Genomic DNA, 17,418 nt, shown 5'->3' with positions numbered 1-17,418 from the left:
TTTTTTTTTTTCTTTGACAGAATCTCGCTCTGTCACCCAGGCTGGAGTGCAGTCACATGATCTCAGCTCACTGCAACCTCTGCCTCCTAGGTTTAAGCAATTCTTGCTTGATTCTCCTGCCTCAGCCTCCCATGTAGCTGGGAACACAGGTGTGCACCACCACGCCCGGCTGATTTTTGTATTTTTAGTAGAGACAGGGTTATGCCATGTTGGTCAGGCTGGTTTTGAACTCCTGGCCTCAAGCAATCCACCTGCCTCAGCCTCTCAGAGTGCTGGGATTATATGCATGAGCCACTGCGCCCGGCCCTTGCGTGGTATTTCTTTGAGACACCCTAAAGGCACTGTAGCCACAGAAAGGAGTGTGGACCTAGGAAGCGACTCCCCATTAGGATGCATCTCAACAACATTTCTTTTGGTTGTCATTTGGGGGTAAGAACTATTTCCAAGCAAATGCAAATCACTGGGTTGAACTGCCTGTTAACATCATCACTACACATTGCTCAACCGTCCCGGTAAATCCAGAGGGTCACAGCAGCAAGGCAACCACGCCCCCCTCCCCACTCTCCATTCTCTATTCTGTGGGTTTGGAATTTGCTGGCCTCACAACCCACTTAAAGAGAAAGGTGAAAGGTCCAGATCTCAGCTCCGCTACTCATTGGAAGTCACTTGCCTCTTTTCAGTTACGAAGTTGCTAAAATTTCTCAAAACAAAGTGACAGGACTAAATTACCTTAAAATCCTTCTAGCTGAAACTGATGGTTTTATGAGTCAGAAATGAGAACATTAGTGTTCCAGACTTGGAAGTACAGGGAAGTAACTACAGATACAGGATATTAGAATGATGATTAAGAAGAATGGTGATTTTAAAAGCTTATCAAATAGCTGCAGCTCCTGCTTCCTTGGCAGGGAGAGTTTCTTTCCTGAGGGACAGGCGCCAGCAGCCCTGGTGAGGCAGGGCCCAGTTTGCCTCAAGTCTCCTTCCCAAGGCTACTCTACACCTCCTCACAAAGACCCCATGAGGATTTGGTCTGGCTTCTGGCAGCACATTGACCTTTTCTCTGGAATTGTGTCAGCAATGGATCCAGCTTCTTTTCCTGGAGGGACTCGAGGAGCATCAAGGGCCTGAATGAACTTCTAATGTATTTGTGTTTCAGCAACAGTCTTCAAAAATCAATTCTTCACCAATTGGACAGACCTGCTTGGGGCTAGAGTGCCCTTCCTCCAAGCTCCCACATTGATTATTTTAAGAATTCTTCCAACTCAAATGAAAAATACCAAAAATTTTAAAACATGCAGGCCTTCTGAAGCTATCTAATCCTAAAATTAAATATTGGGTGTGGGAATGTGAGTACACTAGGAAGGGTCCAGGAAGGACTCTGAAGGCTCTTTCCAAAGGTGAATTGAGGAGAGTTTAATAAAGAGGTAGAAGTGGTGAGGTAGCGAGTTCTCCATGAACGAGCCTCAGCAGGGAGCCATTGGCCCCTCTAGGGCTGCAGGAGAGAGGCCACCCTGCAGAAACTGAATCTTGGGGGAGGAATGTAGCCTCTTCCAAGCCATGGCCTAGGGGAATGAATACTCAGAGCTCTCTTTCTCTCCTCTTTGGTCCTTTCATTTCCAACCAGCACGTCTCTTTTGCTGAGCCCAGCCAGAAGCCAGAGGACCAGGGTGTGGACGATGTAGTCCATAAAGGTCAGCCGTCAATGAAACAGATACAGTGAAGAAGAGCAGAGAGAGTTCCCAGCAGAGGTGGGAGCTGCGGGGAGAGCCTGTGGCGTCAGATCTCTCCCAAGAGTAAGCCGAAACTCAGGGCTCCTGGGAGGCCCTCTAGGGCTGAGGCAAACTGAAAGAAACAGGTTTAGCTTTAGGGCCAAGGAATGGGTTGGAGAAGCCTAAGGTGAGGAACCAGGTGGCAAAGCTGGAGACCAGCTGGAACAACCGAAGAACAAAGAGAGGGAGGGAGACATGTGGCCTCCAGGGTCAGGGTAGTCCTCCATCCTGCCCCCGTGCTCCATTCTAGGACAGATCTCAAAGTTACCAAGCTTCGGTCCCAGGGCCTCTTTGAAACTGGTTTTAACACTAAGTAGGATATAGGGTCCCTGGCAGGCTCTTCCCAGGCAAACCACGACTATACACAATTCAAGGCCATTGTAAAGTAACGGTGAGTATATATTTTCACAGGCCACAGAGTATAATGAACACAAAAATTTGTTTTTAAAAATGTTTACCTCTGCCAGGTGCAGTGGCTCACACCTGTAATCTTGGCGACATGGGAGGCTGAGGCAGGAGGATCGCTTGAGCTCAGGAGTTGCAGGCTGCCTTGAGGTACAGTTGTGCCACTGCACTCCAGCCTGGGTTACAGAGAGAGACTCCAAGTCTAGGGGGAAAAAAAAGTTTCACTTGATCATTTCTAGGTAAAGACAATACTTTTCAGATTTAAAATTCTATCATTTCAGATTTTCTGTCATTTCAAATTTTGTCTTTCCAGATTTGAAAAGAGGATTTGTCTCCTCTTTTCCCTCAGAGTAGCATCTAAGCTTCTGAGGGAGGATAGAGCAATGTGAAATCTGGGAGGCTTCCTCTGGGCACTTTGGAGATGATCTAGGGCTGGCTGTCATCGATTGAAATATGCAGTGACATCTGGTCCTTGGGTGTGGACACCCACACTGGCTCTTGGTAGGTTGTTTAAAACCTGTCCGTTGCTAGGCCCTTTCCACTCTTTGTTCCCTGGATGGTATTTTGGGTTTTCCTAAGCAGAGTGTGCAACTATCATCCAGGTTTGTCTCCCATACCATTATGCAGAATGTTTCTCCATGATTTGCTTTGTCTTATGTCAACCAGATGTGAAATGAAGCCAAGTTAGCCTCTATTGTTCAGTCCCTACACTTGATAACACAAGGTTCTGTCATCTACCACTTCCACTCTACCATAAACTCACACCAGCTTCCCCATCTCAGAGGCTCTTCCCTGGCCTATGGAGAATAGATGTAGTGGTAGAGAGGCCATGAGAACTCACTCAGAAAATACTCTTGCCAAATCTTCATTCTAACATCTAGACTGCAGCTTTCATAAGGTTAAAAGCCAGAAATTAGACATGGTTGTTTTTCATTTGATCCATATAGTAAACACAGAGGGTGATTGAGTTGAAGGCTGGTTACATGGAATGTGTACAGTCATTCCCCAACACCCCGGCAGATGCCTGAAACCACTGACAGCACCTAACCCTATATAAACCATGTATTTTCTATCTGTCAACAAATTGGCTAAGTGACTACCTGGGAGGTAGCATAGACAGCACAGATATGCTGGACAAAGGGATGATTCACATCCCAGGCTGGACTGGGCAGGATGGCAGAAGCTTTCATCATGCTATTTGGAATGGCACACAATTTAAAGCAAATACATGGTTTATTTCTGGAATTTTCCATTAATATTTTCAGACTACTGTTGACCACAGGTAACTGAAATCACGGAAAGAGAAACTGTAGATAAGGGAGGACTACTCTATGTGGTGGGGGAACATATACATAAGAGATGACATTGTGAAGTAGATAAAATTGGTTTTAAAATCTTTAATAGTCTATTTTTCAACTTCCAAATCTTCGTATTGTGTGTTCCTGTGATTTCTCTATAGCCTTCTTTTTGAAATCTATTTTCAGGAAATCATCTGATACATAGAACCCTAATAAAGTTCAAATGACTTGCAGCACTTGAATTATTCTTTCTACATGTAATTTGATTTGAAGCAAAAAAATTCTGAGACAAAGGAATAATTTTCTCTAAACTTCTCAGCATCAGTAAATGGGACAGATAATGAGGTTTTGGAGTTAAGGGAGAAGTTGTCCTCAGTCATATCATTTAGATCATTACTTGTTTTGCTTTATATTTGCTGATACATTTTTAGATTCCAGAATGAATTCTAATAGGTAACTTTAAAGGGAAAATTTACATTTATTGTAATATTATTTTCATCAAATCACTAATATGACAAGAATACAAAATCCTGAAAATAAATTCAAATTTTCTAAGTTAAAAGAATTGAAAGTGTTTATACATACTCTAATATATATGCTTTAAATATATACACTTTTAACATGCTATACAAATATACATATGTATATACATCTTATGCAAATGTATACTTTTAGTAAAAGTATACATGTATATTAAATGTATGTATATATTCTGTGTTATACATATATACATGTATAATGTATAGAATATATGTATTTATGTATCTATACATATATACAGTATGTAATACATTATACATTAGGTATATAAAATATATATACACAAATATATATTTCCTAATACAAGTTATTGAAAGATATTGAATTTAAGAATATTAAAGCAAACATGTCATCTTAAATATCTGCCAAACAGGAGAATCTAGGGAATTGAAAAACTTTTTTTGTGAAAGACCAAATAGTGATTATTTTAACCTTTGAAAGCTGTGCAGTTTGTTGGAACTATCCAACCTTGCCGTTGTAGCACGAAAGCAGCTATAGAGAATACATATATGATGAAATGTATTTATGTTCCAATAAAACTTTATTTATGGACACTGATGTTTAAATTATATATAAGTTTTGGCCAGGGAGGTGGCTCACACCTGTAATCACAGCACTTTGGGAGTCTGAGGCAGGCGGATCACTTGAGCTTAGGAGTTCCAGACCAAAGCCTGACCAACATGGTGCGCACCAGTGATCCCAGCTACTCTAGGGGCTGAGGCACGAGAATCGCTTGAATCCGGGAGGCAGAGGTTGCAGTGCACCAAGATTGCACCACTGTACTCCAGCCTGGATGACAGAGTGCATGAGACTCCGTCTCAAAATAAAATAAAATAAAATAATAACATATAATTGTCATGTGTCACAAAAAGCTCATTTAATTTTTTTAACCATTTAAAAACATAAACACCATTCTTAGCTTGTTTAAGCTAAGAAACAAAACAAAAGCAAATGAATGAAGAAACAAACAAACAAAACCCAGAGGGGTCAGTCTATTTAGCTCACAGCCTGTAGTTTCCAGACCTCTGATCTAGACTTACCCACTCAGGATTACCATGGTAGACATTGGCTAGGTCTCAGGACTGGAGGTGAAATAGGGTGAATTAGGCAGGTAAAACCATCATACAAAGAGGCAGAAGAGCACAAGCTTAGACATTTAATCCATAATAAGAATATGGACCCTCTATTAGTATTTTGCACTAAAGAAAAACAGGCAAATTTGGATTTCTGCTAATATCCTGAGGTTGAAAATCCCTTCCATCTAATTTCCTTGCATCCAGTATGTTTGAATTTAGAATGCCGGTTTTATTTCCCTGCTCTTGGTTCTGTTGGTGAAAAAAGGGGAGAGGAGATGCCAATATTTTTATGAGCTGTTAATTTCCATATCTGACCTGCTAGCATCAAAATGGTGATAGCAACAATTACAGAATATTACCAGTTCTAAATTGAAAGAATGCTGACTCAAAATCAAACGGTCTATCTTCCAATCTCGTATTTGTTATTAACCACCTGAGTGGCAAAAATTACTGAAACTTTCTGGGGATCAGTTTACTTATTTGTAAAAGAAGGATCTTGAAGATTTTTCTGCCCATGTGAATGAATTATGGTTCCCCTTATTACAAACATCACTTTACTGAGAAGGCCTAAGGCAAAAATAAACTTTGCCAGAAATGTAGGCAAATTATGGAAGAATATGTCAAAGTACAGAAAAGACAGATTTAAACAGTAAATTCACGTTTGTATTTTTGTACTTATTTACTAAGTTTTATGGTAACCGAGAATTCAGGATAAATTCAACTGCAGTACTTTTTCTTATGTTTATTTTTTCTGGAAGCATCCAAAAGTTAAGCCGGCTAAAGGACCTCTGGTTTACAATTCATTTCCTTGAAAGAAAAGAAGACATAAACACAATTTTATAAAATCTGTGAATTAAAACTTTGAACCTGCAGATGGTGCTATGATTCCATTTTCAAATTGTTTTGCTTTCTAGTTTAAATGCATAAGAGAAAATGCAGTTGTTTGATTGAGTTTACTTTTATTCAGAGGTAATAAAATTGAATTATTTCTTTTTATTTTAGTTTATTATTATTATAATAGAAGCAATTGTCTTTTGTATTGGGAAAAGCTACTGTAGTTACTCTTTGTAAATCCTAAGTGCTCGCCTAAGCCAAATAATAATCAGCTTTACATCTTTTATGTTTAAAATTTTTCTTCTTATTATTCAGCAGTAATTTGTCTGTGACCCTCAATTAAGTTGCTTTGCTGTTTCTGCTCTTAAATAAAATTGGTTCACTGAGAATTGGGTGATGAAGAGCTAAGGATAAAAAAATTCCATATGAGAGACATTTCAACCTCTAGTTTGTAATAATCAGGTAAAAAAGATTTCCTGGAATTAAGCCACAGGAACTCTGGCTTAAGTCAGAGCTGTCAACTGGGAAACAAATTTCCAGACATTTTGAAACTTAATTCATTTAATTTTTCTGGTAACTGGATTAGAAAATATGATTAAGCATAGCAGGATATTCTTTTACTGGATCAGTCTGACTTTGAACGAAGCAAATAGATACTAAAATCTTAAAGTAGAAGAAAGAGGACTATAAAGCCATTCTTTCTTATGAAACTTAGAAACAAAATGTAAAAATAATACACATGGCAGAAAGTCTTTAAAATGAAAGGAAAAATGGCATTTTCCTCTGTTGTTTAGGAAATTTTTCATGTGGCTGCATTTTTACCTTAAACTCTGATTGAATGTGTGCTAGGCTACCTTTAGTTACAAATCCACAAATAGAAGTGAAGTATTTATCAAAGTACTATATAAATGCTTTTCAACTAACTATTTGAAGCCACCTGTCAAGTGATTGAATCAGAAATGTTGAAAACTGGTTTGAGTATGTGTGTGTGTTGGGGGTGAGGGTAGAAAACTAATTCTACATTATGCAAAGACTTATAAAAGTGATGATGAAAATCTTTAAAAAGAAAAGATAATTAAATTCCTTGAGGTATATAGTCTGACAACAATTTATTTTTTGGATTATTTGACACAGTGTATGTAAAAGTGCATTGGGAATTGTGCCATTTTATACAAATATGAAATAGCACTACTTCTACTGCTTTGTACAACAGCGTGCATATCTTACTATCTTAGAGACTTTCTGAAACACTTATCTTGGAATTAGTTTCAACAAAAAGGAAACGTAATAATAGAAAGGTGAAAATTATCTCTAGAGCTTTTAAAGTTAGGATAGATTTCAAGAAAGATTAAATCTGGATCTATATGAATAGCCTAAAAATTAAAAATATTAAGAGAATTGATACTTTGTAATAAAATATAATTATACATTTATAAGCATAATGAACATAAGTGTTCGTTGCTTTCTGCATTTGTTTCTACACATGAAGTCTTTATTTTCTGAAGGAATCCCAGTGGCCCTTGCTATAACACTACAATCATTTTCTTATTTCACTACAATTAATTAAAGGTTAAAACATTTCACATTGAGCTTGCTACTTTGTTTGTTTAAAGAAAAGTACATTTCCTCTTATCTTACATTTTGAAGTTACTCACTATAAACTTATATAAATTAGACATAATGACAATTAAGTAAGAACTTCAAGCCCTATTCATCCCATGGCCGTCATACTGTGACGTCTTTCAGAGCGCTTTGTGATTGCTCAGTCCTAAGTATAAGCCCTATAAAATGATGGGCTTTGAAATGCTGGTCAGGGTAGAGTGAGAAGCACCAGCAGGCAGTAACAGCCAACCCTTAGCCATTGCTAAGGGCAGAGAACTGGTGGAGCCTTTCTCTTACTCCCAGGACTTCAGCACCTAAGACAGCTCCAAAACAAAGCAGAACAGTCAGCTCCAGGGGAGCACGACTGGGAGAGGTAAGTGAAAACTTTACCTTTCCTCTTCTTTTTCCCTCCTGCCTCTGGAACTTTTCTCACAAAATACTGAATTTTTCTCTCTATTGAAAAGAATTTGATAGTGCTTTGCTTTTGCAACAGCAAGAAGACAAGTTTCTCAAGTCACCTGGTAAGGATAGAAATACTTCAATTTCTCTCATATAGATAGATTTTCTGAATTCTTTTGTTTGTAAGATGCTTTACCCTGCTTGCTCTTTTACTGAATACTGATTTTTACAAATAATTCATTCAAGTAAAGTTTGCTTGTATGTAGATTTTTGACTGAAAAGTTCGGTGGGAACATTTGCTTTTGAAATTTTCAACTTTAACCTTAAAGTGCTATTTTTTTTCCTATTTCATATGTTGGTTAAGTGAATCTAAGATGCATTTATTTTTTCCTTAAGTTTAAATTCCGTAATTTTTACAGGCAGCAAGAGAAACAGACCTTGAACTCCTAGGTTTTTAATCTAGAAACTAGAAATGAAATGTGTAAGTTGATTAAATGCAAGAAACGCAAGCTTTGCTTTTAATATATATTTTCCTCTTATGGAAAAATTTATTTCAATGACAACATATGATTCAGTAATATTTTGAGTATTAATATTCACTACGGAGTTAAGATGTTCAAATCCAAGTGTAAGGAAATAAGTTTCCAGTAATATCTACAATTGAAAGAGGAAAAAGTAATGTATATACAAAATCTTTTTAAAAATTATATGTATATATACACATTACATTTATACATTTGCACACACATGAGCAGAATAATTATTAAACAGATGATACCCCAGTCATATTAATCAGATACCGAAATTTTAAAGCAGATGAAAATCAATGTCTTGAAGCTGTTTCCTTCATAGAAAAATACACTAAGCTTGAGTGGTACATCCCTGTTATGAAAAAACTGTCCCCAGGGTTATTTCCAGCACTATAGAAGTATGGCATTCAATAGATACTGGGGCCAACCATGTGCCCAGACAGCAGGTGAAAAGGATTCTAATTTTCATTCAAGCACCTGTCACTGAGAGAAATACTGATTTTTGAATGTATCATCTTGCAATTCTTTCTACAAGATGAAAATTAGTCTTTATAAACTCTGCAAGAGCCATTGAAAATTACTGCTAGACAATCAGAATTACCTTGCTGGTGACATCTTTGGTTGGAAGAGCTGAGGTGATTCTCTCTCTTTAGAGGCACAGAAATGGACACCAGAAATAAGGCCCAGCTCCTTGTGCTCCTGACCCTTCTCAGTGTGCTCTTCTCGCAGACATCGGCATGGCCTCTTTACAGGGCACCTTCTGCTCTCAGGTAAGTTCCCTTTCAATTCAAACATCTGAACATTCCTTCTTCATCTAAATGGGAATTTCCTATACATTTTGTTGGACAACTAAATAGTATAAATTATGTATTATGTATTTAAATTTTTCCTTGATGTGTTGAGTGAGAGGTGTTTGTCAACGTCAGGTCATTCTGAGTCCTGGAATTCTCTTTCAGGGCATGAGAGATGCTGTCTGTTATTAGTTTTATGGGCTGAGTGGATCACATTCCCAAATATGGTGAAAGAAGGCTTTGATTTTCTTTTTGTTCAAAACCAGCTTTAGATAAATAATAAGCTTTTATCCATTGTTATCTCAAGTCAGTTCAATTTCTGGTGGAAAAAAAGAGCTGTTTAGTTGCCTACCACATTTTAGTTTATTTTCAAGATTAATCAGTAAATAATCATAAGACTAGTAGTTGATTAGTGAAACATGAATAAAATCATGTTGCACAGAAATCTATCTAGGCAGAGTCAATTTGCCAATATTAAATATGGGGTGATTGATCTATTGAGATACACTCCCCCGATAGGTAAATTTTTATATACTTTGTTTGGACCATAAATCCTTAGTTTTATTGTTCTATATGTTATATATTTCAAGTCTATAAAGTATAACAGAACTCTTATTTAAAACTTTATTAATATATGCTAAAGAAGTAAACAGTAAATGAAAACTATATTAGCTTGAATTTTCCTTTCAGTTTACGGGCACCACTATATCTCCAAAGGAAAAATAATAACTGGGTTGGTTTTCTTCTTTGCTTATTTGCTCATTCTTGATTTTTTGCTTAAGGTAGACTTATGGTCAATAGAGAGAATAACCTCTTAGCTATTAGAGTTCTCTATGAAATCTGTTTAAATACAGCTCCTGCATTGCTTTGATAACTAAATACAACGGTTCTATCTGAATAGTTCTACCACAGCAGATGAACAATCATAAGAATGTGGACATTTGTGTTGATTGCTAAGCTTCAGACCCACAGAGGACTAGTTGCTAGTGACTCCCAACTCCCAAATCACCGAAAGATACGCAAGTGTCCAGGAGCTGACACGCTCCTTGGAGGTTTGCCCTAACAGTGAAAATCTGCACATACAATATTATAAGAGTTGCCAGTGATTGTAATATGCATGCACCCACAAATATAGTCATATTCCATATATGCATTTGACTACTCTTAGTCTTTCAGTGTAACATTGTACATCCCTTATTAAAGTTGCGTTAATACATAAGATTAGAAACAAGAGGCCCCATAAAATTTATTGAATTCAAATTCATCTTCATAGATGAGCTATTCATCTATGGAGACATTCTTTGAACTTTGTCAATACAGAGAAATATATAATGCCAAGGTAAATATTTGAAGCAAAGCTTGGGGGTCGAGAGAGAGAGAGAAGCAGTTAATACTCCATTCTTCAGAGATGTTTGGAACAGGTAATACTGAACATCACCAAATCCATAAATTGTTATCAGTTCTCATTCAATATTAGTTTTTTCCAAGTTTCTATTTTGCATAAAATCTTTCCACATATGAAATTTGACTTTGCAAAGTGAATATATTCTTGGCATAGTAAATTACACCAAAGAAGTATAGTTTGCTTAATGCTCTGATAAGATTGAATTAAGTAGCTCTTAGCTTTTGTATATTCAGCTTATAAAAGTCATATGACATCTACTTTATAGGATAATAGGAATTTCCTATTTATACTCTCATTAACTGTATGAGCCATTAAGTCAAATTATGCTATTCTCATATTGTGACTGGGTAATACTTCCCAAGAGTTTAAGTATCTTATTTTAAATGGTTGTGGATCCATACACACTGTCTTCTGAAAAACGAATGTATTATTCTCGTGTAACTTTCCCCATCAGGTTGGGTGACACAATACCCTTTGAGGGAGCAAATGAACCTGATCAAGTTTCATTAAAAGAAGACATTGACATCTTGCAAAATGCATTAGCTGAAAATGACACACCCTATTATGATGTATCCAGGTGAGTTTATTTTTATAAAACTATCCAGTGAGTTTTATTTTAGAAAATGTATTTAAGAATTATAAACGTGCTAATTTTATCTCACCATGAAGCTATTCCGATAGCAAAACACTAGAGGTTTCTGTGTGTCATGGCTTCATTCATCCTGATTTACTGCAGCTCTTACAGCTGTACATGATTTTCATACTGAAAGGTTGTAACAAGCCAGGATGAACACATCATTCACTTCCATTCTGTTGCACATAATTCCAACATCACAGATTGTACCAATTCTGATAAAACTACAGCATTTAGCATTCCAATGATGGAAGAGTTGCCAAGGAGTTTTGTCTCTGTATAAAGAAAAGGTATCTGATAGAGCTGTTCATTCATAGAGCTGTTTGTCTAGAGCATCATTTCAAGTACAGACCAAGCAGCTCTATAGTACTTGGTACAAACAAAGTATAAGAGGTGCTTCATTTGAAAGAGAAAAGGTGGGATGATAGGCCTTAATGCCTTCTCTATCTTAAGAGATTTTTGTTTCCAAATATTTTGGAAAAAGAAAAAAAAAAGGTGTACTGGGGTTTATGAACTTTCCAAAATCAGAATATTTTCCCATTGTGTATGCCTTTATTCAGTGGGGCAGACACAAAGCACCATGTACAAATAACAGCTAATTTAAATAGATCATATTTTTACACCAATATTTCTTAGAAAAAAATAGTTATAAAGATTCAACCATGGAGGAATATTGAAATGTGCTTCTAGAAATGCCTGTTTCTTTAATTTTTCAGTGTCTTGGGCTAGAAATATAGGGTATATCTTGATATAAGTGACTAGAAGATCTCTTTTGTTAGGGTGTTAAGAAATCTCCTTTTGAACTTTAGTTTTAATGAGAAGCTTTCATAATAAACCCATAATTTTTATTGTTACTTAATGAGCCATAATATTCTAGAAAGCCATTTACAAAATAATAGCTCTTTTTTGATTCCTTGTTTTAGAAATGCCAGGCATGCTGATGGAGTTTTCACCAGTGACTTCAGTAAACTCTTGGGTCAACTTTCTGCCAAAAAGTACCTTGAGTCTCTTATGGGAAAACGTGTTAGGTAAAGAGAATTTATTATTTTTATAAAATGTGTTATCATTATTCAATCTGAATATTGTATTTTCACTCTTAACAAGTTATTTACTTTGTTTGAAATTGAAAACTCATTGATAATGTTTAATCTAGTTAAATGAAATAACTTGTATTCTTCAGTAACATCTATCAAGCCCATGGACTAAGACTTTTTCATAATATCATACTCATTGACTCCAGATGCACATTTTTCTCAAGTAGCAACCATTTACCAATCTGCAATCAAATTGAACAAGACTCAATAAAACCATCAAGAAGAGATAGTATAGACTGAGGTAAATTTTAAGGTCAACCATAGAACATTCTTTGTACTTCCTGCTCAAACTAAGTGGAGAATTCCAAATGGCCAACAGTCAAATATTTAGATGACGTTGCTCAGGGTAGCATAGCTTCTAAAGAAGTAATCATGTTTTTTTAAAAAAATTTTTTCTCCCAGTGGCAGAGCACAACTTCAGGTATTCCCAAATTTTTATTTTTGGATGAATTATTTGCTTAGCTGTACAGAATGTGTCATAAAACAGTCCCAGGTCATGCCAAAATATGGCAGATGATTCCTTGCTTTCCTTCATCCTTAGGTTTAGCTGTATTTTTCTTTTAGTCTTTTTATGATAGAAAATTAGTTGGGTGGGAATTCCTTTTTACGTGGTTCTAAGAAACCTGGAACATGTGTGTATTTATCATTTCTTGTGAAAACTCTTTGATTTCCTTTTCCTCACATTCCTTAGCAGTAACATCTCAGAAGACCCTGTACCAGTCAAACGTCACTCAGATGCAGTCTTCACAGACAACTATACCCGCCTTAGAAAACAAATGGCTGTAAAGAAATATTTGAACTCAATTCTGAATGGAAAGAGGAGGTAAAGAAAAAGAGAACTTGCTAAAATGAGAAATCACGACTGACTTTCAAAATAGAAGCTGCACATGGAGACCTCTCCATCTCACTATCTAGCTATACTACGTGAAGCAGTGATTGTCAACCTTGGCTGACATTAGACTACCCTGCAGAACTTTAAAAATACAGATGTCTGGGCCTTCTCCCAAACCAATTGCCAGGAAATCGGTGTCTTTGGTGGTGTGGCCCTAGGCATTCATTTATTTTAAGAGTTCCCCAGTTGACTTTACTATGCTGCCAGTGTTAAAAATGATGACTATACTGACATCTATTCTGAATCTAAGAGCAAGTTTCATCAAAAGTGATGATTTTTAAAACATGTAAAGCATAGTCAATTGCAATTTGGTAACACATGGAACTCACTTTGTGTGCATATTCAATACTCTTATTTAATCAAATTAAACCATTAGGTATTTTGTATATTTAGATTCTGTAAAATCTATATCTCTCTATGGTGTGTAAATATTGGACACAATACATAAACAGTGTAGTGTTCTGTCCTTTTATTCCAATTGTTTTTGTTTAAATGATGAGCATTAAGGATAATTCTGTTTGGGTGTGATCAGACAAGATGACCCTCTTTGCCCACTAGATGATAATTCTGTAAGAATAATTTTAGAAACTCTAAGATTGATGAATAATTCATAAGTACTGACAAACCTCAAAGATAATTGTTTAGCACCCCCCATACACTTTCAGAGCACAGAGAACAGCACATTTATTATGTCATAATAGTTTCTTTAGAACCTTTCTCATCTGAGAGCCTTAATATGCACAATGTTTTTCTGGTCTGCAGCAGTGAGGGAGAATCTCCTGACTTCCCAGAAGAGTTAGAAAAATGATGAAAAAGCCCTTTGGAGCAAAGGTGATGACAACTTCCCAGTGGTGGGTATATTTGTGCATTCCTTCTGCATTCTTATGGCAGTCTCTGATTATATAAGTATCTAAGAGTCACTTAGTAAGAAACGTCTTAGGGTTAAATAGTTTCTCATCATGAGACCTCATCCAAGACAGACACTTCTACAACAGTGGACCCCAACCCAGTAAACAGCTTAGAATGATTCATGCAATTTTTTTTGATCTTGTAAAAGAGAGCACTCACAATAAGCAAACGTTTTGAGATCTGAATAGTGTTCCTGGTTTACTTGCGGTTATTTCTACTTTTGTATCAAGATAAAAAAACAGAGGAGGCTGACTCACACTGACAAGAAAAGTGGGCTTTCCTTTTGAGGATCAACCCATGCTGCTTTTATTAATTGAAGGTTTAGTCCCACAATTGACTGTTAGCACCTCACTTAATTAACTACAGGGAAATACCACCAAATTAGAGCATGGCCCATTATTATGAAAATATCAAGGCATTCTGGGTCTAACGATATTCCTTGAAACATGGCAAACTTCATACAGCAAAAGTTAAATTTAGCTTGTTTTACCTGTAAGTTTGTTTTACCTATATGACTCCAATAGCACTCTCTGCAAACATTTTTTCTTGAGCAGAAAAATCATGGATAGACTTTTTTTCTTTGTGAAGTAATAAGCTTGCTATCAAAATTGATTTTATATAAATGTGGGTTCAAGACATATTTCTTTCCTGAGTTATGTTATATCAATATTTACATTAGCTCATAAAAAAATCTATAATACTGGGCAAGTGCTTAAAGAAATTTCATGTTGTCACCACATCAAAGGTTAGCAGATTTTAAAGGGCTATGGAGTAAAATATGTTTGGCTTTGTGGGCCATCTAGTTTCTGTTATAGTGACTTAACTCTGCTATTGTAGCACAAAAGCAGCCACAGTTAGATATAAAACGAACAGGAGTGACTGTGTTCCAATAAAACTTTATTCATAAAACCTGAAGGTGAGCCAGATTCCAATCCCTAACTAGGTTAAGGAGATTAAATTCACCCATGCTCAAACTAAAGGCAATTCATGGCCTTACCTCAGTTCCTGATGGGGTTATCTAAGGTTTTCAAGAGTCATCAAGAGTGGACATGATGTCTGGGAAGATACCTGCCTAATTGACTGCTTTTGTCCACTAATTACCCTTAGACCTCTAAGAGAAAGCAGAGGCAGGAGTGTGGCCCACATCAGCTCTTTATTTTTTATAGACATCTCAGAGAAACAAGTCCCTTTGCTCAAAGAAGAAAGTTAATTACATATAGCTTTTCTAAGAGTGTTTATAAGAAGCCTTCTCCATCAAATTAAGAAACACAGTAGACACTAAAATATAAAGGAGAATTGATTAATCACACTGTGCTTTGTAAATGGTAAGATCACTTATGAGATTCCGTCCTCCATCCTTTTCTTTTTTAAATGGGTGGCTTTGGACAAATTCTTTGAAGAGGAAATCATGTGGGTCATCCATTAGTGAAAATTACAAGTGAATCATTAATAATGGTTAGTTAGACATCTTTTCACATTCCAGTTCCTCTCTGATAATCAGTCCTCTAGAAGCTGCTCTCTTGGTATGTCCCAGGACATGATCCCCTGCCACAGGCGGTTAACAAGGGACAAAGAGAAATAAGTGTTTATCAGATATGTAAACCAGTGAATGAAACTAAGATGCTAGAAATAAAATATATTTTATGCCTAAAGCAACAATTTTTTCTTTTTCAGAATTCTTGAAGGAAAACGATACGCAACGTAATTAAATTTTGAGTTCTACATAAGTAATTCAAGAAAACAACTTCAATATCCAAACCAAATAAAAATATTGTGTTGTGAATGTTGTGATGTATTCTAGCTAATGTAATAACTGTGATGTTTACATTGTAAATAGTATTTGAGAGTTCTAAATTTTGTCTTTAACTCATAAAAAGCCTGCAATTTCATATGCTGTATATCCTTTCTAACAAAAAAATATATTTAATGATAAGTAAATGCTAGGTTAATTCCAATTATATGAGACTTTTTTGGAAGAGCAGTAATAGAGCAAAATTGATGTGTTTATTTATAGAGTGTACTTAACTATTCAGGAGAGTAGAACAGATAATCAGTGTGTCTAAATTTGAATGTTAAGCAGATGGAATGCTGTGTTAAATAAACCTCAAAATGTCTAAGATAGTAACAATGAAGATAAAAAGACATTCTTCCAAAAAGATTTTCAGAAAATATTATGTGTTTCCATATTTTATAGGCAACCTTTATTTTTAATGGTGTTTTAAAAAATCTCAAATTTGGATTGCTAATCACCAAAGGCTCTCTCCTGATAGTCTTTCAGTAAAGGAGAACAACCCCTGCTTCTGACATTGAAACTTCCCTTTCTGCTTGTGTTAAGTATGTGTAAAATGTGAAGTGAATGAAACACTCAGTTGTTCAATAATAAATATTTTTGCCACAATGACTCAGAATATTGCTTTGGTCATATGAGCTTCCTTCTGTGAAAGTACATTTAGAGACACGACTATTTTTCCAAAATAATTTTAAGAAATCAAATAGAGAAAATAAAGACATTGATTATCGTTGCAGATAATTTTTTTGTTTGATTATTTTGTATGATTCAGCAGTAACTCATTTTAGCTCTAAAGTTCTAGGCACTAGATAGCTTTTGTGGTATTTGATTGTGTGCAAGTTCTAAAATAATGGTGGCTTAAATAAAAGAGAAATTTCTTTCTCACATAAGTCAAGAAGTAAGATGTCAGGGTTATTATAATGGTTCTGCTCAGCAAAACCCTCAATAACTTACACCCCTTTCAGCTCATCCCTCATCTCCAATGGTGTGGCACTTTTCCTCATGATCCAAAATTAGAACTAGCATTCCAGCCATCACATATGCATTCCAGGCAACAGGCTATAGGAAGAGGCACAGAAAAAAGGGAGCAAACAGTATATGCCAATTCTCTTTGAACTGATATCTTATACTAATATCCCCTTTACTAGAACATAGTCTTATGGCCACAGTCATTTGCAAGAGAGGCTAGGAAATGTAGTATGTTTTCTTTTCTTGTTCTGGGTGATCACGTACCCAACTTAAAACTAAGACTCTATTAATACAAAACAAGGAAAGAATAAATTTATGCAGCGATTAAAAATAATTCCAGGCTTGGATCTTAAGTTCTCACTCAAAAAGCTTAAAGAAATAATAAAGAGAGTGAGAGTCAGACCCTAACCATTAATGAAGAAGCATTATCCCCATAAGGCAAAGTTTTGCTTGGTTTCCTTTGCTACAATTAGGACAAATGGCCA

General features: G+C 36.0%; 1 protein-coding gene across 6 annotated transcripts; it reads left to right on the top strand.

Annotated features, from left to right (window-relative positions):
• Window positions 1-9,102: 9,102 nt before the first annotated feature.
• On the top strand, window positions 9,103-16,689 carry LOC116463168 (VIP peptides). 6 transcript variants are annotated; one of them, XM_032146156.2, is made up of 6 exons: window positions 9,103-9,220; window positions 11,101-11,223; window positions 12,204-12,308; window positions 13,069-13,197; window positions 14,032-14,117; window positions 15,850-16,689. In XM_032146156.2, the coding sequence occupies exons 1-5, from the start codon at window positions 9,114-9,116 to the stop codon at window positions 14,072-14,074; spliced, it is 507 nt and encodes a 168-aa protein (XP_032002047.1). In that variant the 5' UTR covers window positions 9,103-9,113; the 3' UTR covers window positions 14,075-14,117; window positions 15,850-16,689. The 6 variants fall into 6 exon arrangements, with proteins under 6 accessions (XP_032002047.1, XP_032002046.1, XP_032002045.1 ...); XM_032146155.2 differs by having other exon boundaries at window positions 14,029-14,117; XM_032146154.2 differs by having other exon boundaries at window positions 13,066-13,197.
• The last annotated feature ends 729 nt before the right edge of the window (window positions 16,690-17,418 follow it).

This window comes from Hylobates moloch, unplaced genomic scaffold, assembly GCF_009828535.3.
Source record: "Hylobates moloch isolate HMO894 unplaced genomic scaffold, HMol_V3 SCAFFOLD_28, whole genome shotgun sequence".
Taxonomy (NCBI): Eukaryota; Metazoa; Chordata; class Mammalia; order Primates; family Hylobatidae; genus Hylobates; species Hylobates moloch.
Note: the sequence above shows the minus strand (reverse complement) of the source record. Positions and strands in the feature narration are given on the sequence as shown.